The sequence below is a fragment of the Cinclus cinclus genome, chromosome Z (assembly GCF_963662255.1).
Source record: "Cinclus cinclus chromosome Z, bCinCin1.1, whole genome shotgun sequence".
Classification (NCBI taxonomy): Eukaryota; Metazoa; Chordata; class Aves; order Passeriformes; family Cinclidae; genus Cinclus; species Cinclus cinclus.
In genome coordinates, this window is record NC_085084.1 from 69,179,046 (window position 1) to 69,203,180 (window position 24,135).

General features: G+C 39.5%; 1 protein-coding gene across 1 annotated transcript in view; it reads right to left on the reverse strand.

Moving 5' to 3' along the window:
- ITGA2 (integrin subunit alpha 2) overlaps positions 1–24,135 on the reverse strand; it is a 68,992-nt gene that overhangs the window by 30,534 nt on the left and 14,323 nt on the right. The window contains exons 2-10 of the mRNA XM_062513448.1: positions 18,646–18,769; positions 11,158–11,267; positions 10,165–10,256; positions 6,063–6,177; positions 5,539–5,666; positions 4,256–4,404; positions 3,080–3,230; positions 2,496–2,661; positions 1,206–1,279 (exon numbers count right to left, since the gene is read on the reverse strand). Of these exons, the coding sequence (XP_062369432.1) occupies positions 1,206–1,279; positions 2,496–2,661; positions 3,080–3,230; positions 4,256–4,404; positions 5,539–5,666; positions 6,063–6,177; positions 10,165–10,256; positions 11,158–11,267; positions 18,646–18,769 (1,109 nt within the window). The remainder of the gene's footprint in view (positions 1–1,205; positions 1,280–2,495; positions 2,662–3,079; positions 3,231–4,255; positions 4,405–5,538; positions 5,667–6,062; positions 6,178–10,164; positions 10,257–11,157; positions 11,268–18,645; positions 18,770–24,135) is intronic.

Consider the following 24,135-nt stretch of genomic DNA (forward strand, 5'->3'; position numbering starts at 1 on the left):
AGCTGACTGGAGCTGCTCATAGTTGCCACTTATGTGCAGGACTTTACTACCCTTTTAAGAGGGATTATCACCCTTCTACTGCAAGAGGGTAAGTGACTGCTTTAGTTCCTGTGGCACTGCAACTCATGATAAAATGGGTTTATTTAAGCACTGATCATTTCCTAGGTCTGTCCACGCTGGGGTTGGGCTTGCTAAGTCCATACTTTTATGCACCCATGATCCTCAGAAGACTGAGGGATCACACAAATGCAGCAGTACAAAAAAGTTAAAGCCCTTTTTCTCTACAACAAAGGTGCCAATAACAGCACACAAAAGCTGATGCGAATAGATACAGTTTAATTCTTTACGTAAGAAGATGTTCTTGAGAGAACAATTAAATCTAAAATCCAAATTAGCATGGCTTACTATACAGAATACTTCATACAGAAACACTTAATCTTATACTTGTACACAGAAAAAAACCATAGTTTAGTTTGCACGTTTTTAAAATTCTTCACTAAACTGAGATACTGCTACAGAAAACTACAATCAAACTGAATGTGTAATTTACCTGAAAAAATGCCCATATGTATCTCATTTTTTGCCATTTCTTAGCATTAACTGCTTCATAATTTAAAACTTCAATTTGTGCAAATACAGAGGACTTATAAAAAATTATTTCATTTATCTTAAGCACTATGAGAAAGAAACAGTCTTCTTGTATTTTCAGCTGAAAGCTTATTGAATCACATTTGGATTTTACAAGGATGGCTTATTTGATAAAGATGAGCTTAAAATTGATTAGCATTAAAATACACCTGCTTTTTTGGATCTAATTTTAAAGTGAAATATGCTTTAAACAATTAGTAATTTTATAATTTATAAATAAATTATTTTCAGACTTGATTTATTTACATTTTGGTCACTGCCTACCAGCTTTACAATATAGCTAGTCACAAACATGGAGGAATTAAATTTTTCCTGAACTCAGAAATCACTGAAATCATTGCATTAACACATCTCAAAATCAGTACAAGAACAAACCACAATACAACTACACTTATTAATATATATATTCAAACAACAAAAAATTAAAGGATAAGTTGATATTCTCCTGCTTGTAAAAAGTTCTTAAAATTGGACATTGTGGTTTTTTTTCTCTTTCCTTATACTCATGTGTACATAGGTACATCTATTTGTATAATTAAATAATTAAACTCACATACCTTTTTTGGTGAGTAATATGCACTGAAGCCCACCTGTGACATTTCCATTTGGAAAGTATCACCTTGATCAGTACCTAGTAAAACAGATATGCATATATGGTTATCTCTATATAATCACAAAAAAATCCAGCCTTGATGCCTCTGAGTTTAGCTACAGGGGCCATGTTTATCCACTAATTTGGCTAAAGCATTTACAAACAATGGAAATCAGAGCTGGTAAACTGTAGAAATTCTGGAGGATTTAATGGCAAATTGATAAGAAGGAGCCCAGAGCCATGCTATAAGTCTCTTCCAAAACGGGCAGAAGATGATGGTCAAGATGGTTTGGAACAGTTTGCAGTCTTGCCACTGGGACTGATCTCTTTTGTGTTTCCTAGGAAGCATTAACATCCTGAAATCAACAGCTTTAATGACTGTATATTCACAACTTTCAAATAGAATAGGAAATTTTATTTTCATATAGGACTTCTAAAAACTGTTGTAATTGTCATGAAGAATACTGTGACATCCATTTCCTAAGCCTGATGGATGGGAATTCAGTGGGAGTACTCAGTAAAAAGATGTATTTCCCTGCTCTGAGTAACAGCATGGGCCTGGCAAAGAATAAATGAGGGTGCAAGAGAAGGGAAGATTTCTCCCTGAGCACAGGAAAGTGGCAGACATAAACTTTTAGGGAGTTGAGAGCAGGTTACACATCTCTAAGGCAAGGTCTGAAATTAATTTATATTTAAAAGCTGGCTTTCAGGACAGCCAAAGTATCTCTGTGTCACCTCTGCAACACCTTCCTCTTCATAATACACAGGAGCGTGGGTGGTGCTAGGGAGGGGACCTGGTATGCACCACACAAATTGTATTTTCAGTTTTCAGTTCTGTAATCAGTAACATAATCTTCTGGGATTTTATTTTTTTTAAATTTTTAAAAAATTTATTTAAAGTGGCTTAGGATTCACACAGATGAAGCTCACAAGCATAAAGATACCTTTATTCTTCTGGTGGTAACAAATACATTTGGTTGCATATGGAAACCTGAAGCCCCTAACATGACAGAAGTTTTCATCAGCTGGGGAATGTTTTCCCCAAACTGCATAAATTAACTTAAAGCTCAGGCTAATGAGGGGTGGAGTAGCTGGGGGAACATCTGTGAAAACCAGGGCCCTCCTGGTGAACAGCCTGGAGCTCCAGCTACCCCTCATTTTCCCAACACTGCACTAAACTGAAGCTAAATAAAAGACTAACCTCATCAGCTCATCAGCTGGGAGAATCTGATTTTTCAAAGACATGGAGCATTACCTTCTATACTAAATATACGCTCTCCAAGAGTTCCTGCTTCTTCCAGTAGCGCAGCCTCAGATGACACGTTGAAGAAATATTTTTCTGTTGGGTGACTGGCAATTCCCTTGATTTCTTTAATTAGGTTTTTAGTATCAAGTTCATGCCTTATTAAGTATCCCAAAACCTTGTGTAAAGAAACAAACAAACAAACAACAAAATAAGTAGAGAGGGAGAAATCACGGTGCTGCTCTGTTTCCTCCTGTACTATTTTAGCAAGTATTCTACATACTAAAAAAAAGTTACCTCTATTCATATTACTGAATTGCTTATTAGAGTTGATGTCTATGCAAGGGACCATTCACACAGGAAAAGTACATAAAGCCTAGCAAAGGAGAAAATCACTGAAATTGCTCAGGCAATTCTAGTCTTGCTTTTTCAGACAGGAAAAAGACTAGTATTTCCACCAGTTCAGAGGATTAGTTTGACTTTGCTTCAGTCTCACCAGTGTAGCAGTGTGTGCATTACATACCACTTTAGTACAGAACATGCACTTTCATACATACGCAACAAAACAATCTTTCAATAATTTTAATATTACTTACAGCAATGCCAAATCTGGTTATATTGTCTTCGTTGCATTTACCTATCACCGTTTTCAAGTTGGAGCCATCATGTGATTCACCATCTGTCACAACAACCATTACTTTTGTGGCTGTTGGGCGTCCTCCTGATTCAGCTGAGAAGGCATACTGTCTGTTATAAAACATGGGGTTTATCACACATCAATCCATAATGGATGGAATACAGTACATATAATGAATATGTCCACCACTGAATTAGAACAAGTTGCTTTTGTAGTGCATAAGAAATGTAACCAAAGAAGCAGAAAAATATGTAGGACTGGAAGGACCAGATGGTGTTTCTGACAAAAATGTAAATTCCAGTGAGAACAATATTTTTTTTGTACACGTATTTCTAGATGAAAAGGGGATTTTATCAGAACTGTTGGCATCACCAAGCTCAGACAAAAATGGAACAGAATTAATAATAAGCTTCTTAATACTACTGCAAATATTGACTCCATTGAAGGCTGAATTTCTTCCTAAGCCAAATTCTCAAGTTCATTTGATTCAACATGACCTAGAGTTCTGTACTTGATTAAAGTTCAAAACAGCATCTTCTTGTTGAGAAATGGACCTGTTTTGTGTATGTGTTCAGAGCATAAAACATTGGTTTAAATTTTTCCTATTTTTTCACACTCATGGTGCTGCAGTGACAAACTGACAACAGACAAGAGGTTTTATTTTCTCTGCAATCAACCAAAGCCTGATGTGCAAACACAAATGTTACTGGGCCCACTGAATCCCCGGATAAACTTCTTTCAGTGGTTTTGTACCTTTCCTTAAACCTTGTCCACTCTGTTTGATGCACTGTCATGTTTAGCTATCTGTGACGTAACAAGCAATTCTGTTGGGTACCAAAATTCCTTTTTGAGTAGAGTTCAACCCAAAGGTTAATAATATGCTTTCCAACAATTCTAGTTTACATATTCCTGTACCAATCTGCATGGGACACTGTAAATGTACCTGATGAATTCTGCCTATTGCTGGGAGTAGATACTCTAGGTATATAGTAGGTACTAGTATCTTCTAGGTATCTAGTAGGTACTCTAGAGGCTCTGGGCACATGGTCTTCCAGTGGGAATGAAATTCAAGGTGTTCTCTTGCCAGGTAAGGTAAGTTGCAACAGTTGCACAGTAAATCATTGATGCATCTCACCTTGCATTGTCAATGGCTTTGAAAGTATTAGTGAGATCTCCTCCCTTCTGAGATGTCTTCTCCATTGCTTTAACAACCTCATCCTTTGTTTGATACGTATTCAAGTTGAAGACTACACGGGGATCATTAGCATACTGAATTAAACCCACCTATGCAATAAAAATAAAAAATTATGTTAGGTTATGATGCTTTACAATTAGTTATACAGAATCATGATGCTTACTTATGTAAGGGTCAGGTTGGTGTAAAAGATTGCAGATGCACAGTTCTCTTTCAATACATATAAAACAAATTAATATTAACATATTTGGAAAGCAAAGAAGGCTGAAATGCTCTTGCACATTATATCAATTGTTATGGACTACACTATGTTACTGTAAACAATCTAAAATAGTAGACATTAAATATTTTCTTGGTTACTTCTGGAAGGGCTGATGGATAGCAATAATATAAGGAGCTCTGGGAAATATGAGAAAATAGCAATAGCTCTACAAGCTGACAGCACCTCAGTCCGATCTGTTCTGAGGAAATCTGAAAGGTTAGTTACTTTACAGCACTGCAAACCCTACTTGTTTTTAATATAGGTGAAGCTAAAGACATATGATAAGATGTGCTTTTAAAACAAAAGGAAAAAAGAAAAGATGCTAGAGGTGAGGTTCAGAAAGAACTGAGCAGGAAGCCTAGCTTTTAAGCACCTCACTTCCAAAGTAGCCCAAGGAAGAAGGCAGCCTTTGGGAGAGAGATATCCAGTGCCCCAGTCTTTGTTCTCATAACTGTTTAGGAAAAATGGACAACTGTAAAGACAGAAGATGCTTAAAACAGAAAAATAAAGGCAATAAAATTTTCCTTACCATCATCAAATCAAAAGAAAAAAAAAAGTCAAAGAAGTGAGTAAAAGCTCTTGTTTTAAAGATGCAGTGGTTGGAAAGTAAGAGTTATGTGAAAAGCCCATTAAAAATCTGTTCTACTTTTATCACATCCCCAAAGGCTATTTTAAACTACTTTTACATCTAATGCATGAAAGAGATCAGACTCTCCTAGATACTACAGATTTCTATTTCAGTTATTTTATATTTTGGATCAAATTGCTAATCCCTTTTGAAATAGGATAACCATGTGATAAAATTCCCTGAATGTTATCTGAATAGGAAGCTGTGTAACCTGTGGCTTTGAGGAAGGTACTGTTGTTGCACAAAATCAGATTTGGTTCCCTTTAAAATTGGTTGGTTTAGGTTTTGTTTTGTTTTTTTTTTTTTACTTTTTCAAATATGTCTTTGACTTACCTGGGTCTTGTTAAGGCCTATGTCTAAGCCTTGTACAAATTTTTTCAAAAAAGCCTGCACTGCATCCCAGGGATAAATGCTGTTTGATTCATCACAAACCACCACAACATCTATAACAGAGGAGCACTCTAAAATAAAAACAGTAAGTTGACATTAAATGCACTTGCAGTCTCAATATACTCTTCAGCTAAATTCAGAAGCGCATATTTAGGTCTCACACAAGCAGCACTTCAGATCAGAAAGCTTTGCCAGAATGAGGACTCAGCAGGAGCATATATGCAGGTTTTAAGCCTGCAGTGGTGTAATGCCTCTTAATACAGAGGAGTAAGACCATATTTACATCAGCATCAAATCACAATTTGTCAGTCTTCACATATAAACCCCAGGTCTTTGCTTTTGGCACACACATTTTTTTAAGAAATCAAAATTAACAGTCCGCAACACAATATCTGTTGATTTTATTTGATATGTTTGTTTGTCTGTTTGTTTTTTAAATTTAATCCATTTTGCACAGGGTGCCTTACTTTGAATAGCAGGAGAAAAGCTTCTTAGGATCTCGAAACTTGGACTGACTTCAGAACAAACTCCTGTTGCATAGTATTGTCTTCCACACTGCTGCGCCCACAAGGGACCACAAGTCTTATAAAATAACAACAAAAAGAAACTATAAAAAGTAACAATTACTTGTCTCACCATATCTATATATATATATATATATATAAAATAACAACACGCAGGACGGGCATTTAAGATCAGCGAAGCTCTCGGGATATCGGACCGAATCCCTTCAGCCAGCTCGCTGGGACAGGAATTCCGGCCGGCGCTGTCCCCTCGCCCCGCGGGCCCCGCGCTGCAGCGCCAACAGCGCCCGCCAGGTGGCGGCAGCGACCCGCACACGGGGCCCGGGGAAGGGAGGGGGGCAGGGACCGGAGAGGGGGATGGAGGTGACCGGAGAGAGGGACGGAGGTGACCGGAGAGAGGGATGGAGGTGACCGGAGAGAGGGACGGAGGTGACCGGAGAGAGGGACGGAGGTGACAGGAGAGAGGGATGGAGGTGACCGGAGAGAGGGACGGAGGTGACCGGAGAGAGGGATGGAGGTGACAGGAGAGAGGGATGGAGGTGACCGGAGAGAGGGACGGAGGTGACCGGAGAGAGGGATGGAGGTGACAGGAGAGAGGGATGGAGGTGACCGGAGAGAGGGATGGAGGTGACCGGAGAGAGGGACGGAGGTGGCCGGAGAGAGGGATGGAGGTGACAGGAGAGAGGGATGGAGGTGACCGGAGAGAGGGACGGAGGTGACCGGAGAGAGGGATGGAGGTGACCGGAGAGAGGGATGGAGGTGACAGGAGAGAGGGATGGAGGTGACCGGAGAGAGGGACGGAGGTGGCCGGAGAAGGGGGACAGTAAGCGGGGCGGGGGCACCGACATCTCGGACCCCTCCGAAAGCCTTGTCCCGACAGGAAAGCACCTCGCATTTCCAGGGCAAACTGCACCATCTCCCGCCTTGCGGTGAGCACTGTCCCATTCGGCTGCACCAGCGGGGGAGGTCTGCCCTGGCCGCGCATCCCACCCCGGCTACGTGCTTGGGGGAAAATGACCCTGCTTCGCTGCTGAAAAAAAACCTCTCTAAAAAGAAGTATTTTCGGCTGGATCAACCAGCTATACTTCTTTATACATCTTTATACGTACTTACATCAACCGCATATTAAAACAGTATTTTGCCGTGAGAATATATGGGGGCTTTGTGTGTGTGTGTGGGTTGAGCTGGCGAGTCAGTGGGCGTATTTCCTTCTTAAAAGAAAACATTAGAAACTCGAGGAAATAAGTATAACCTCTATATAACCTCTCTCCAACTGTTCTGTGAGAAATACACATATAAATACACTCCAGTTTTACCCACCTCGATTTAGGAAAAGGGGGACTTTTACACTTTACTCAAGAATACTGGAGGGCAGAAAAAGGTAATTTAATTCAAAAGTAAATAAAAAATGAGCTAAATCACCCACTGGTTTCCGAGTGAGAGACAACATCAAACTATCCTAAGATATTTGACCAGATGGTGGATTTTCTAGATGAGAAAGGTAATGTACCCACATTGTCTGATTTTGAAATATGTGGGTTTTTTAGCTGCTACATGGGGCATGGCTAGTTCTTACTGAAAAAGACAGGTTTCTAGAGACGTGAAAAGTACAAAATAAATCATCTATATTAAGCTGGATGAGGGTTACTGGCCTTTAAAATTAATTTAAACCTTTTTAGATCAGTCTTACTTTCCCATTTTCTATCTTTTTTTCTGTCTTGGTGGTAGCTCAAAACTGTGATGGTAATCTTGGAGAAAAAAATCAAAAATGTTCTAAATCTTTGTTGATCTTCTGAGAAAAAAAAGGAAAAACTAATGTCTAGCATGGCTTAAGTCAGAAATTTAAGATGCATCATTACTGAAGGGGAGATCAGATCTCAAGGACAGATTGACTTCAAAGGTAGAATGTTATAAACAGATATAAACTTGCCCTTCAGGACTAACATGAAGAAATGTGGGCATAAACTGGAAGGTCATTGAATGGAAGGGAGAAAAGCAGGTGGATCAGGCACCAGATGACTGCAGGGTGTCTGCAAGCATGCAGACAGCATGTAAAGCAAATATGGATTAAAGATGTGTGATGAGAAGCTGTTGAGTTGGGGAAAGACCAAATACACTGTATAGTGCCTGGGAAAGACTCATGTGGAATTCAGCATAGACCTGGTCACTGATGTTTGAAAGAGGTTTATTTGTAAAAGAATATTTCAGCCAAAAACCTCTGTATTTGTTTAGCAAGGTAAAGGAGAAAGGTGTCTGTGGGCTGTCAAATAGAGAAGGGAGATTTTACAAGCAGGGAGATGAGAACTGCTTCTTTCAACTAAAGGCACAGCACTGCCCAATAAACAAACCGATAAAAATTAATGGGAAATCCAGAAAAAACTTGTTAACCGTCGGTGAAATTCTTCAGCACCTCTCCATCAGGACTCAGCATGCCTCAGAAGAATGTAATGAGTGTGTGGGAAATGACTGCCCAGCATTTACAATATGTGTGGGAAGCAATCCTCTGGCATCAAACAGCTGAAGCAGCAGGACTCAGGAGCTGCAGCACCAGTGTGCCAGCCTGAGACATGATCCCAAGCCAAAGCCCAGGGACTGAGCACACAGCACAGACTGGGGACAGGCAGATGGAGGCTGAGAGGGGCCACAGGAGGAAGAACAGTGAGCTGGGAGGAGGAAACCCTGGAATAACCCGAAGAGCTCATCAAGAGGCCAGCTGCCACAGAGTCTCAGAGCAAAGTCCCAGTGGGAAGCAGCTTGCAAATATGAGCAGGCAGTCCACCCATGGGGTGCAGTACCTGCCACAATTAAGTCATGGGGCTTTTGGTATTTGTAGAAGCCGAGTTACAGACAAGCACCTGTCTCCAGTACCTTGTTCTCCTTATGTCAAAAAAGAATTGTGATGAACTTGTGACTGTTTATGTCTTAGAATTCAACATGGCTTTTTACGTTCTTTTCTTTTTAAAATCCATGCTATTAAAGGAGAATCAATCAATAACATGCAGATCAGGAAATACTTTTTAACTGAGTGAAGTTCAAATATTATTAGAAAATACAAGTTTCCCTGCATGAGATATTTTAAAATCCTGCAGTAACTCATACTGATTAAAAGTGGGTATGCACAGGACATTAACAGTAATTGAAAGTATTATTCAAGAGAAAGAATAAGATTTTTTTCATCAAGGCCTTTTCAAGCCACAAAAAAATTACTGTTGCTGTATTTTGAAGTTAAAAACTTTACTAATTCCATGAGAACTGCTGGAAAGGTTGGAATTAGGCATACTTCTAAGTACTTCAGTTAACTGAGCTACATATTAATGAATATAATAAGTATTTGAATACTTTTGTGATTACTAGGAAGATACAACAAAAAAATATATAGCTTAAGGACAGCCTAGAGCTCTTTTCTCTGTAATTTATTGTTTTACTTACTGCACATGGCTACATGAAACTGAAATACACTTACAAACCAACAGTTTTCATTCTTATGGTTAGGATCATAAAAAAGCATATTTAACAGGCATTCACTTCCTTTTCAGTAAGAATTCTTATTTGCAGGCTCCAAGGACAGGTGTTTGTGGAATATACACTGAGAAAATGCATCCTCTTCCAAGTTCACTAACCAAATAAAACACATCACAAATCCAAGGGACTAGAAATACTCAGATATCTCAGGAGAACAGTGCCTGTGCAAGTGTGAATGATAGAGAGATTATATAAAGTCTTGTGAAAGCATAATCAGAACTATAAAAGACTGCCTTAAATAATTAATGGTAAAAATATTCTTGCCTGTATCATCTGACTTAAATTACTGAGGCATTAATTAGAATGTTTACGTAAATGTCAAAGGACAGACTTCACAATTTTCCTGCATTAATGACACATTTTGCAATTGATTTTGGACCTGAGGGAATTGCAGTGGAATGTACTAATTCATGCTGCATAAGAAGTACATTTAGCTTGGTTTTAGGAAAAACTGTGGAGAATTCTGGTTTCGTGATTCTCCTCAGAAGTTTCTGTATATACTGTATATGATCTTGATACATACCAAAAATCCTCCAGTTTTTGAGTTCTGTATCAGAGTCAAGCCAAGGTTCATGTCCTCTTTAATTTCAGTCACATTTGGAATATTTATTAAAGCTGAAATAAAAGTCGATTATGTAATGTCAAAATAATAAGATATAGAAGCAATTTACTAAGTCAGAATTCCTTTCAAAACCTTGATTTTTCAGAATCTAAGGCGCCCTTTCCAAATGGCTGCATACAATTCTGAGACAAAAGAAACAAAAGCCAATCTTTGGAGAAAGAATATTGCTAACCATTAAATATAGACATAAATAAGTATGGCCATTTAGAGTATCTGCCCTCAAGAGAGCTGAAGGCAAAAGAGAGGAAGAAACAATCTACCTCTTGCATATTTTTGGCTGGCTGAGTAGTTGGAGCTGAGTAGCTACTGTTACACTCCTCAGGACACCAGGATCCTGATCCAGGATGAGGCATTAGACAAAAACATGGAAGGAGCAGTGGAGGGCAGAAATGATCTGCACCACAAATAAACATAAAGGAGGCATCTCAGCACACTCTGCTGCCTTGTATTTTCACTGCATGCAAACTTGAAATCCATTTTATAGTTAGGTTGCAAACACAGACACACCCCCTACCCGGTTTAGGAATATCGGGACAGGCAACCCCCAGCCACCCACCCCTGGATGCCAGCACGGAGCCCTGTGCTTGCCAGCCACTGCTCTGGGACCCACAGTGCTCCTGCCCCTTGGCTGGAGGGTAAAGACCCCAAGTGCTCCAGTGGGTGACACTAAGACCCCAGTACCTCCAGCACCTGGCCAGAGCCCAGTGGCAGGCACCAATTCTTTGCTCAGACAGACACGTCTCATCAGCACTGAGGCCTTGCATCACACTCACACTTCCACAGAATCTAAGACTATGGAGACAGCTAGTTAAGAAAAGTCTTAATAAGGTAGATTGGCCTCGTACAACACAAGGGAAAACTGAACAAGTGCAGCAGGACATTTTTAGAACGTACCTTGTAAATTCAATTTTTTACACGTGTTTTTGGACACACCAACAGGACATGCGTATATATCTCCAGTTCTGTTGGCAGGATAGCCACTCCAGGGTGAACCAACCAACAACCTAAAGGAAAAGGAACATCATTAGGTCCTTAATGATACTGAAAAAGTTCAGCAGCAGCATTGCATGGCACACTATAGATAACAGGTAGAGAGGCTTTCATGAGATATGGCACCCAAGGCATTCAGGTGTAGAAGTCTTCTCCAGAACTGTTCAGAAGCTTTACTTGCATGTAAATAAACTGCACTGGATTCAGTAGGGGCAGCTCTGGAGGAGAAGAAAGCCTTTGGGGATTCAACTGCCTCAAACATGTACTATTTTTAATGTGATATTATGTCATATGTCAGAAGAAATAAAATGAAAGCACTAATACATTTAGATAAACAAGCAATTAGAAATATATATGTTGGGGATCGAGAGACATATTACTTATTATTCTACCAGTTAATAGTTAACTGATTCCTTTTAGATTATTCTTTTAACTGATAAGAAGCATTTTCTACAGGATCTGCTCAGCAACAATCAAACACTTATGTCTCAGTTTGAGCACTACCACACCTTGATCACACTGACTCAGAAAGAAAATACTGCAGGTGGTAACAATCTGTTGCATAAAGTCTGTAATCCTGAACAAGAAAGGTAATACTTTTGATAATTTTGCCTACAACACAAAGTGATTCATGTTCTCTGAGTCATTCCTTCATCTGCAATAAGGTTTCCCCTCAACATCTGCTCCTCGAGACTCTTTTAATTTTTATCTGAAAGCCTTCACAAAACTGTTTAGTTCACCTTCTGGGAATACTGCTTAACAACACCTATTTTGGTGTTTGGTTTCAGATTCTCTTTCTTGTGTGTCTGGATATTTTAAGAATGCCTAATTCCTTCTCAATTACCTTGCTGGAAAAGGGTGATCATGCAGGCAGCAGGAGCAGGACTCTGTGTACTTCTAGCATCTCTAAATATGCAACTTAGGTTCATACAAACAGCTCTCTCTAACGAAACAATGTACATTGCAGAAGCTGTGAGGAGGCTTCTGATTTTCCCGGTTTTTTATGAGTGTTTCTGAGCCTTTTCAGCACAGTGGAAACCAGAACTGCCACAGCTCAGGACCAAATAAACAGAGCTCATAAGGCACTACTGCACTGGTTATGTGCCAACAGATAATATAATCTGCAAATACTTGCAGTGACACAGAGGGCTGGAGCTGGTCAATAGTGGGAGGAAGAAAGAGGAAGAACAGGAGGAGGATGTGGTGTTACACTCTCTCACCATGATCGGTACTACCAAGTTAGGTACAGGTATAAAGTACTAACTGGGCTGATGGAAGAGAAGGGACATGGGTTTTTGTGGAAACAGGAAACCATTTTAAAATGGATGGCGACGCTGTGTGTGCAATATCTGAAACTGGAACAGCTTTCCAGCATTAACTGTCAAGCTGAACATTGCACTGTGTACGTTTATAAACACTTGTATTTTTTTCTAAGTTTCCCAGAAGGCAAACATATTTCAGAGTGCTTGCAGGATGACAGCTACTGTTCAGAAAATGGCCTTGTATCTTGGAAATACCCCCTGCAACCACTCCCATCTGAAACTCACTGTGAATCTCTGTGTTGTGCTGGCACCATGCTGGCTGCAGACACAGGTTTTCCTGAGAGCCCAGAGCACATAGTTTCACTCAATTTAAGAGTCAGTGAGAAGGAAAAGAGGAACAGAATCATGCTTGAGCACTAGCTGACCTCAAATCCAAGCCTAACTCCAAACTAAATCCAAACTCCATCCCTGCTACTGACATGAACTAGAGACAAACATCATCCCTGCTTTTGCGTTTGCTAAAAGCCATTCTCTCCTTCTCAACATGCATACTTTTGCTCATTCCATGGGCATTATTTGCCTCCCATTTTCCCTGCCCTCAAAATTAACTGCAATCCAGACGTCTGCTTACACTAAGGAACCATCACTTCTAAAACTTGATATTCACATGATAATCTTACTTTTGCTACCCCCGAAACTAACCTTGGAGCTGCTGCACGGTACCAACAGGAAAATGTAAGATGAAACAAGACAAACTTTTCTCATTTTAAATCCAAATTTAAATCTATGCCAAGTAAAGAAACTTAATTTTGTCTTTTATTGGTCTTGCACTCCTCAGTCTACAGTTTACTGGGACTTACTTTATTAACTTATTTTTCTGTATTAACTTATTTTTCAGTATTCCTTGTATATTCAATGTCATACCTGTGTTGCAGGCCAAAAAATGCCACTCTGTACACAGAATTCACATTTAGAACTGACAGTTACTGATGGTGACTTTCAGAAATGAACAGAGCTATTAAACCCATTATATTATTTGACTGAACTAGTCTAACCTGTTATCAATACATGCCTGAGAAAAAATTATTAACTGACTTATGCAAAGATTAGCCCTCTACTTTTAATTGCCTGCCATAACGGCTCCAGAAAATAACATAATTTTTATTTCTTTTGTATTCTTTGCCTTATTTATGTTTAATACCAGCCTTAATCTACATAAGAAATCAGAAAGCCCTACTTGCCTTTTAAAATTAGCATAAACCATTAGAATAGGGAGTGATACAACCCTGCTCTGGGAAAATGCATGTGTATCTGAAACATCAGAAGAAAAGACAGCAAGGGAATATCTGGCTAGCATCCTGCTAACTACAAAACTTTTTTTTTACTGTAATTAGACAAAGTGAAACCGTATATGACAGGAAAGAATGCAAGAAAGTAGTACTAAACTACTTGAGAATGCTCCTTTCCAAATAAACGGTATAAGGTATTAAATAAGGCTCTTTTCCAGCCATGAGTTAAATATTTATATTTACAAAACCTCTTTATGTGTCCTTGCAGACTGTCTTTACAAAGTACTATAGTGAGTATAATGTAGTGTTGCTACTGATGTTATTATTCATCTGCCTAATCATTCTCTAACACTGTATAAAAAGCAATGGCACAAGGAAGTCAAATGAAGTTCAGCAGCAATGCCTCATCACACAAGCTGCAGGAGTAACAGATGAAAGTGCAACAAGAATTATTTCTGGGAAATTACACTATGAAAAAGCTAGTAATCAGCAAACTGTGATGTAGCAGAAAGCAAAATCAGAATTCATACCAAAGGGCTGCATTCCCAGCTGTTGTCAGAGCATGCTTTGTATTTTCTGGTTTCTTTTTTTTCCCCCCCTCTCTTTTCATGTGTTTGCTTTGTATTGTGTTTTGTTTTGTTTTCTAGACATGAAGATGGCTAATAGGAAAATAAAAGTAGAAAGAAACTCTTAGATCATCTTGCCTTTTTCTGCTACAATTAGAAGAAGTGGTGAGTAGATATGAAGACCAGAAAACTCTTAATGCAGAGATGCTTCTCTGCTCACACTAAAACACTTCTCACCATCTATAATTTTTGATCCTTTCTACAAGAATCAAGAGTTCAAAAACTGCAGTGAGCTATGGCAAGAGAGTTCGAGTGACAAACTCAGAAGTCCTAGAAAAAAGCAGCCTAAGCTTCTCCAACAAAGAAAAGGGCAAACTGTGCTGCATGCAGTCAGGGAAAACAAAACTGGGTAAAGAACTCAGTGTTAGCAGTGGTTCTGGCACTGGAAAGACAGAGCTGCAACAATGGCAGCTTCTGTTAGAAAAAAAAAAAAAATTACCCTTCTCAAAAGAAATGGCTTTCCTCATTAAAATCAGAAAGCTTTGAAAATTTACTGATTTCAATAGAAGTTCATACAGAACTGTGTCTTTTTGGCAAAATATCTTATTGATCTGAAGAGGTGTCCAGAACATCAGCAGAAAAGCCACATATTTGGTGACCAGCGAGCAGTAGGCAATGATTTTTAAAACGAATTTTCTTTGTGCAGTAATTATTTGATACATCAGTAAGTGCACTGTATAAGGTGTCATTACTGATATGTGAGATGAGAAAAAATATTTTAAGACACAAAAATCCCACAATATAAGCCCAAAACCAAAATAATTTTTAAAATTGCAAATGCTATGCACACAGACACAACTGAGCATGTGTCTGAAGACACATTTGTGTAGGAAAAAGCATTCTAACATTGACAATTATTGCAATCTTCCTCAGGTTTTAAGCCTCAGACATACAAAACCAGCTCTCCGCATGGAGTAACTACTGTTATCTCTGAAGAATGTACTGTCAGCTGCTGTTCAGGGAATGCACATTCAAGACGAACTTGACAGGCTACAATCTGGCTTTCTAAAAGATTATGTTTCTAAAATAATATAAATTTTAGTCTCAATTTAAGATTCGAATGCAGATGACCTCTTGACAAGGCATAAACTGTTTCTGTGGTGGCTAATTACTCATGTGGTGAACTGCTTTTCTAATTGATGAGTTACACTGGTATTCACAATTTTCCTTGAGTTCATTAAAGAGCTCCTGTTTTAAAATTCCCACCAGACACTGTGAAAAGCTTGGGCTGTGCTTGACTTTGCAAGTTTGTCTTTATTTATGAGCATCACATGCCATCAAAGCTCATCAGAGCACAGCAGACCAGTGTCCAATTATCCTGGATTGTCTGTTAGAGACAGTTTTCTTTGAAAAAAGTCTTCCTTGTTGGTTTGTGTCACAGCATCACAACATGTACCAGACATCTCAATAGTCCTTCATTCCCTTTTGGACTGCCTTCCCTCTTCTCACTGAGCTCACCTCCAAGTAAAAATGAAAACAAGTACCAATTCTGCAAAAATTTTCTCTTTATAATTTCTCGAGTTCTTACTGTCTCAAGAGATGCACCTCCCAGAAATACTGCTGAATGACATAACTTGTATCTGCTGTATTTCTGTATCTCTCCTTTCTACTCTTTGAGGGAGTTCAAGAGGTTTTTTTAAGCTATATTTTATACAGCACCCTGTGAACTTATTAAGAAAAGTCCAGGAAGTGATAAAATTTCTGGTGGACCTCATATTCTGGATAACCTCTTTTGGGAAGAGATGGCACCCCAGCAGCACATGATGCTGTGAGCAGCCCCACTATCTGTGCCTGGACAGAATTTTCTAATACATCACAATCTTAGTGCATAGCGACAATTTCTTCACAAAAGCATAAGGTGATAAGTGCTCCCCTCAGACAGAAAAATCACCCTTATCTTATCTCCAACTGTTTATCTTCCCAGCTCAGCCATGTCAACAAGAACTCTGTGCATGGACTGCAGCCTATGCATTGTCCATAGGAGAAAACAACTCTACTGAACAAATTGAAAGAGACTGAGTTCTGTTTGGGGGTGGGGTGTCTGTTCGGTGGGGTTTTTTGTTTTTGGTTTTAGGGTTTTTTTTCCATTTTCATTTTGTTGTTGTTGTTTGTTTTTTTTAATAATCCATACAGAAAAAAAGCTCTATTGTCCCAAGAAAAAGAAATTTGCCTAGAAATTAAGAGAACAAGACAGTAGAACACGACTCACTTTTCCTTTAAGCTTGCCTAATGATTTTTTGAGCAGGAGACTGAAAAGGGCTTTTCTTCACTGAAGAGTCACTAACAAGTCCTAGTTACTTGAACAGGAGCTGATAAAATTTCACTGATTTTTGGAGATAGATCAGATACCATGCAGTGAAAGAACTAATGGTGAAGTGCCTACATACATAAAAGTTTACCAGATTCAAAATATTCATATACTTAGGAGAAGATTGAACTCCGTGTTCATAAAAATATTTTCAAACCTAAATGGTTCTATGATTCTGTAAGTTAGGAAAAGTCAAACCAAAGTTACTTTTTTCTCCCTTCTATCCAGCACATGTTATCCAAGAAGGTGGTAGAGGAGGAGTTTTTATATTAGAAGCAAAAATAAAAGAGGAAGGTATAAAACTTAAGTAGCTTGACTGGATCAGGCAGCTATTGCTTCTTTTGCAAGCTTACAGAAAAAACTCATAAGAAGTGTAAAACATAAGGCAATTTTTCCATGTATGAGGCAAAAATGTACAATTCACTACAGGCATACATTCTTGTTCTCCTTCAATGGCTTTACACAGAAGTTGTTTTTTGGGGGGCAGTTTTTTGGTGCATTTTTTTGTTGTTGTTATTTTTTTGTTTAAAGATATCTCTGATCTTTGGGTGACTAAATACGCAATTAAAGCAGGCAAAAGCATGGTGAGAAGCCCCACAGCATCAAATGAAGTGTGGGGGTAGGTTGGAAGCCTACCCAGCTGAGGGAGAGGAAGCACCAAGGTCTGAATTCAGAGGATACTGCTCTGCTCTCCTCTTGCTGTGTCTCCTGATCCCTGGAAGCAAATGCCACTGAGAAGCTGGGGGTTCTACATCTGCGTCTGTAGCCAAGGTGTCTCTGAGCAGCACAGTCACAAACATCTCAGCTGCCTCAGTAATTCTGTACCCGCTTTTCTAAACTCCAACAGCAAAATATGATTTCACGTGCATTTCCTTGGATTTCAGATTTCAACATCTTACTTTCTCTTTATTAAAAGAAGTGCAGTTACTGAGTCTGGTGTCACTTAAGCAGAACTGCCAGTTTGTGGCTATTTGGTTTCTGTCACAGTTCCCATCTGTGGAGGATGACAGGTCTGAAGTGTCTCAGCATACTGTAGTATGTATAATCTGGTGTGGCTTTCTAGACTTAAACCCATACATACAAAAACAATCACTTAGCAGTTCAGTAGTTCTCAACTATTTTCAAAGACTTACAGTCCTTACACACAAAGTCACCTTAAGATTTGTGCCTGCTGAAGTTGAAGAATAGGAAACAATGTGTCTTCAGCTAAATGTCCTTACTCCCAGTAATATTTTAAAGTTATTTTTGAAACCCATATTACTAGGAAAAATATTTTACTAATTGCTCATCAAGCCCAATGTTGTGGCAACAGTGGACTTCTGAACATATTTTGTGGCTGAAGAGATGTAGCAGACACAAGACTTTGCTATGATTTTGTTATGATATACATCCCAATATACCATCCCTTGTGAAGCAAAGAGTTAACACTGTATCAGACTCAAAATTATATCAATTCAATTTAATTTTAGTGTTAATAATTAGAACTCACCAGACCTAATAATTTGTTTTGACCTTAACAATGTTAAAATGGAAAAATATGTCACATACATGTCAAGTGTTACAAAGATGCTCTGGGTACACAAAGGAATGAAATGCAAGTTAAAATTCTAGAGAAATTGTAAGCCTTAGGAAATTAGTTTATTAGAGATGAAGTGTAAGATGACCATAAGAAAGACCTTGGGTCACATGGTGTTAAGGAAAAAAGCATGCATATGTTTTAGAATACCTCAACTTCTGGTTTAATAACATTAAGTATTTATTTGTAAAAGATAGCTCTAATATAAAAATAAATTAGCCAGAATCCCTTTAAATGAAATGTGGAAATTATAGAAGAAATATTAAGAGTTGCAACATTTTTTTACTTAACCTTTTAGCAGGACATAAACCAAGCCATTCAAACTGCTTACCATTTGCCTTGCTCATTTATAAACTGTTGAACTGCATATCCAAACTGCTCTCTTGGTGGACCAGAAAATATTTTTGCTTCCAGGAGCCCAACATTGTAGGCTTCACAGCAGTTATGAAGAATGCCTGTTAAGAGAAAGATTATGATTATCACAGAAGCAATTACAGAAGAATTTTGATCTCAGTGAAAAAGGCTCTTCATCTGCGACAGCTCCCCCAACAGAAGAAAATAAATACAGCCTTTGACACATACTTGAAAAAATAGTGCTTTTGCTACAGAACCCTGGCCATGTGGAATGCCTCTCTAGCACGCTTTATGCGTGTTGTATTACTGTGGGCAGAAATCAATGACTAATTCACTGTTTGCCTTAACAAAAATTGCAGCATTACTAATGGGAATGTTTTAGTTGAATAGAGGCAAAAAGTATGATTCAGAGGTCTGTTATCCTCCTTTACCTTCAGGCATAAATTAAGCTTACAACACAGCAAACACATCAACAGCCTGCTGAGGTACACTAGAATCACAGAATCTTTTAAGGTGAAAAAAACCTTACTCAACCATTGCCAAATCCACCAATAAATCATGTTCCCAAGAGCTACAACTACACATCTTTTAAAAACTTTCAGGGCTGGTGATTCCTGAACTTCCTTAGGCAGAGTGTTTCAATACTTGACAACCTTTTCCAGGAAGAAATTTTTCCTAATGTTGAATTTAAACCTTCCCTGTGCAACTTGAGCTCATTTCGTCTTGTGCTATTGCTTGTTTCATGGGAAAAAGACACTGACCCCCACCTGGGCACAGCCTCCTATGAGGGCAGTTGTACAGAGTGATAAGGTCACCCCTGATCCTCCTTTTCCCCAGGACAAACACCCCCAGCTCCCTCACCTGCTCCTCACAGCACTGGTGCTCCAGAGCCTGCCCCAGCTCCATTGGCCTTCTCTGGACTCACTCCAGCCCCTCAGTGTCTTTCTTGCACTGAGGGCCCAGAACTGGACACAGCACTCGAGCTGTGGCCTCAGCAGTGCCCAGCACAGGGGGACAATCCCTGCCCTGCTCCTGCTGCCCACACTATTGCTGATCCAGCCCAGGATGCCATTGGCCTTCTTGGCCACCTGGGCACAGCCTGGCTCCTCTTCAGCTGCTGTCACCAGCACCCCCAGGTCCTTTCCAGCCACTCTGTGCCAGCCTGTGGCACTGCCTGGGGTTGTTGTGACCCAAGGGCAGGACCCGGCACTGGGCCTTGTTGAACCTCACACCATTGGCCTCAGCCATGATCCAGCCTGTCCACATCCCTCTGCGGTGGATCTGCAGCAGATCAACACTCGAGCACCCACCTGAAATCTGACTGAGTGTGCACTCAATTGCCTCATCCAGGCAATGGAGATATCAAAGCAAAACTGAGCCCTGGAGAACACCACTTGTGGCTGTCACCAGCTGGGTGCAACTCCATTCACCTCAACTTTCCGTGCTCAAAAAAACTCTCCTGATTTCATCTGCTAATACTGTTTATATTTGAATTTATGGCACTGGAATAAAAATGAGATTATCTGATGTATCAGAAAACATAAATTTTTGAGTCATTCCATTATCATGCCAAATGCCTTTGTTTTCAGTCCAAACAGTCTGAACAGTTGTCCAAACAGGAAAGCTTAGAAATACAAACATGCAAGGTAGAACAGCATTAATAAATCATCACATTTTACACTGCAACTCCACTTAGCTGTGGTTTTGCTCTTAATTGCTTTTTCTTGGGCACTTATGTGCCTGGTAATAATGGTGTGCCATTCCATGCCGATTTGGAAGGAACAAGCAGTGTACTGGGGACAAAGTTGATTTTGTAAGACATGGGGGTCTGCTCCTCATCCATAAAGGGCCTGGTTTTCTTCTGATCAAGAACTGTAGGTGGATACCTAGGAGGATATCCACTGGGAAGGCTGGAGGAAAAAGGGCAGGCTCCCCTGAGGGACTCTGCTGTGAATAGGTAACTCCTTTCCCAGTATGGAGGTAGAAGGACTGAGGCAACAGTGGGATCCCAGGAACAAGCTACAGCCCAGCTGAAGAACACCTTAGAGCTCCTGAAAAGCCTCCAAAAATGGCAGTGATGGAAGAAATAATGACTTGTGGTTGCACTGTGCTGCTACTCTCTCAGAATCCCAGATGAGGCAGGTTCACTGAGCTGCTCACAGGTTAAACAACATCCCTCATGTTTCCCCTCCCTTCCTGTGTGACCAGACAGAATGAGTTTTATCTGCTTTACACATAAATACGCCCCACCACAGTTATTTAGTATGAGTCATTGTGTAGTAAAGAACCAACCTTTTCAATAATCCCTTATAATAAGGACACTTTAAGGAGAGATGGCATCTTAAAAATATAATCTCAGATTCTAACAATTACTTTAGTTTTGATGGGCAGAGATCTTACTGTTGGTATCACTTTCTCTCAGGTCCCAGGAGCAGCTTTGGAAGAGAGGTTAGCAGGGTTTATATCAACATAAAACAGCCCATCACAGTAGCTGAACTGTAATAGTAATAACAATGATAATAAAATAAAAGTGAAAATATTAAAACCACAACCAGAGGTTTGCAGTCAAAGTTCACAACCTCTAAAAAATGTCAATGCATATTGTACCCTTGCCCACAAAATTCAAAACAGAAACATCACTAACAGAAGACTAAATACAACTCTAAAATAGTAACTACTTTTTTACCACAAATCCAAAACAGGAAATCATATATTAGTTATCTCAAACAACCACTATTTACAGTAATCCTCTGCAAAGCAAGAAGTCACCCACTGCTAGAAATATAGTTTCTTGAGAAACATCCTTAGAGATAAATATATTTCCTGAATCAAGCTATTTAAGACTGGAGAAGAGAATGTGTACAGACTCATTACTCTGTGTTTTGCAAGCCTTTTGACACTAAACACAACCTCATATAATCACAGTTTATGTCTGGGTTTTGAGGGCAGGGAAAAGGTATTGAGATCGTAATCGACAACTGCCTGTAATTCCTTTGTGATCCAATATACTTGTATGTTATAAAAATATTTTCTTAATGACATATTCTGGGCGTGGGGGGGGGGGGGGGGGGGAGGAGAGGAGGAAATTGTGTCTGTTGTTAAATTGTATTACCCTCAGTCAGAAATCAAACATGATTCAGCAGTGTCCCATTCTCAAGAACCACAGGAGACTATACCACAGTGTCATCCTGCACATAAATACTGAAGAACTCGCCATGTTATATGTTGCACATGAAAAGAAACCCTGGCTTTCAAGCAAAGAGATGGATGGAAGCAATCTAGAATGACAAACAGTTCCAGTCTGACCCACAATCCAGTGACATTTAGCGTAAAACTTTTGACTGCCTGGACTGTTACACACTTACTAGCAAATCACACTGCAAGCTGAATGGTAACTCTGCTGAGTGAATTGGACAACTTTGGTGCAAATGCATGGAAGATGTTTCTAATTTATGTTCAAGGTGAGCATTTTGTCAAATGCTACAGGCAGGGTAAATATTTCCTCCAGAACTGGGCAGAAGTACAGGGAGTATGTGTGACAGCCAATAGCCTGAAGGAAAGTCCCCAGGGTTCAAATTCCCCTGGGGTGCTGAGACAAGTCAGATGGGGTCAACAGGATGTGTGCTAGGTTATGTGTTGCGGGTTCATCTCCTCCCTTGACCTCCCATTGATGTTCAGTATCCATCCCTGGACCTCCCAGGGCCACTCTCTGTGGTCTTATTTTCTGCAAGATGGGGGCTTATTCCAAGGAGCAAGGATACTGCCTGTCTCTGCACTGGGAAGTTTCAACTCCTTGTAGCTCCCCTGGGCTTCACCATTATCTTACAGAAGAAATGTCCTTTTTCTCTTCTCACAGCATGACCCATGCCTTCTCACTGAACCATTTCACCCATCCTTCCCATTCACCACTGGAGCATGATTTTATTCTTTTTTAATCATTTGCACGACTGCAGCATCAGAGCACTGCTCTTTAAGAGCAAAAAAAGTACAGCTAGAATAACAGAGAGGTGTCTGCCAGATCACAGGTCTCTTAAAAGCTGCCTCTATCAAGTTCACTTTCCAGACAGGCAGCCAGTAAAGGACAGTGAAAAGAGAAGAACAAAAAAAAGCAATCATAAAACCCAGCCATTGTTGTCTGCAATGTTCTTACAGATCAGCTTTGCCTCTCACTCACAACTGCTTTGCAAAAATCAGACTAGAAATACTGGCAAACATAAGCTGACTCAGCACAACCATTATCAAAAGAACCTAATTTCAGCATATTTCAGTTACCTTTGAAATTCCACATTTTTATAATCATCAGAAGAGTTTTTTGTGTGTGGAGATCTACTCCACACAAATCTTAGTTGGCTTGGTTCTAGCAAGTATATACTAGCAATAATATAGCAGGCATTTTTCCTGCCATTTTCCTCCATCTTATAATGGTGCTTACACTGTAAGAACATCTTTTATGCATTTTGTACGTTTATCTTAATATAGTATCCATAAAAAGAAACTCAACCATTTGCATCCAAAAAAAAGAGAAAATTCTAAGTTTCCTTTAAACCTATTTTAAGCCTGTGCAAAATAAGAGGGTCTCTTATGCATTAAAAGGGTGCCGATCATTGAAGTATCTAGGTTCAAAGTACTGTACATTCTTGGCTGGAACAACTCAGTATTTGTTTCTGCCTTCAGGCAAAGAACTTTGATAATTTAAGAATCTTGAAATAAAGAAAACTAATTCACTATCTGGATTTTAATAGCTTTTGGTGACAGACTTCTACTTTGTGACCTAACGATCATGATGAGAGATTGGTCGGGCAACTGAAAACTCACTTCCTAACTTCTGTCTGTAAATGGCACTTTATTTACAGTGAAGTAAACGGACTCTGTGGAACAAAGGAAGCCAGATACAAGCCTAAAGGTTCTGAAAGCCCTTCTGCACACTTCAAAAGAAGCAGTTCCTCTCCACTGGGAGGGGTGCTTGGGCAGTCCAGTTTAAAGAGAACACCTTCACTGAGTAGCCCTAACATCAAGCTTCAGACAGGCGCTTCAAGAAAAAAAAATCCTAATGGGAAAAAAGAAACTCTAAGCTTTCTAATAAACTCCAGTATTTCTTTGCACGGTATTTTTTTTCCCTGGGAATTCCCATATTTCAGCATTATTGCAGTTTGAGCCATGGGAGCTGCAGTGTAGTTATACAGCTGGTTTAAAACTTTAACACCAGAATTTTTTTTTTTCTTCTCACAGGATGAAAAATAATACATGTTATGACTGGGCACCTTTATGCCTCAACGTGTGGGAATTCTTCTGTAACTATAAATGACATGTCTAATGATAGCTCTAATGCCTTCTGTTTGCTTCATTCTGTTTGTACTACAAGCTGAAGCAAGTTTTAATGAAGTAAAAACTCATATTAGGTACAACAAATTCATAATTGTTTTGATTTTGCAAACAAAGCTTACAGTTTGAAGTGATCAAGCAAAAA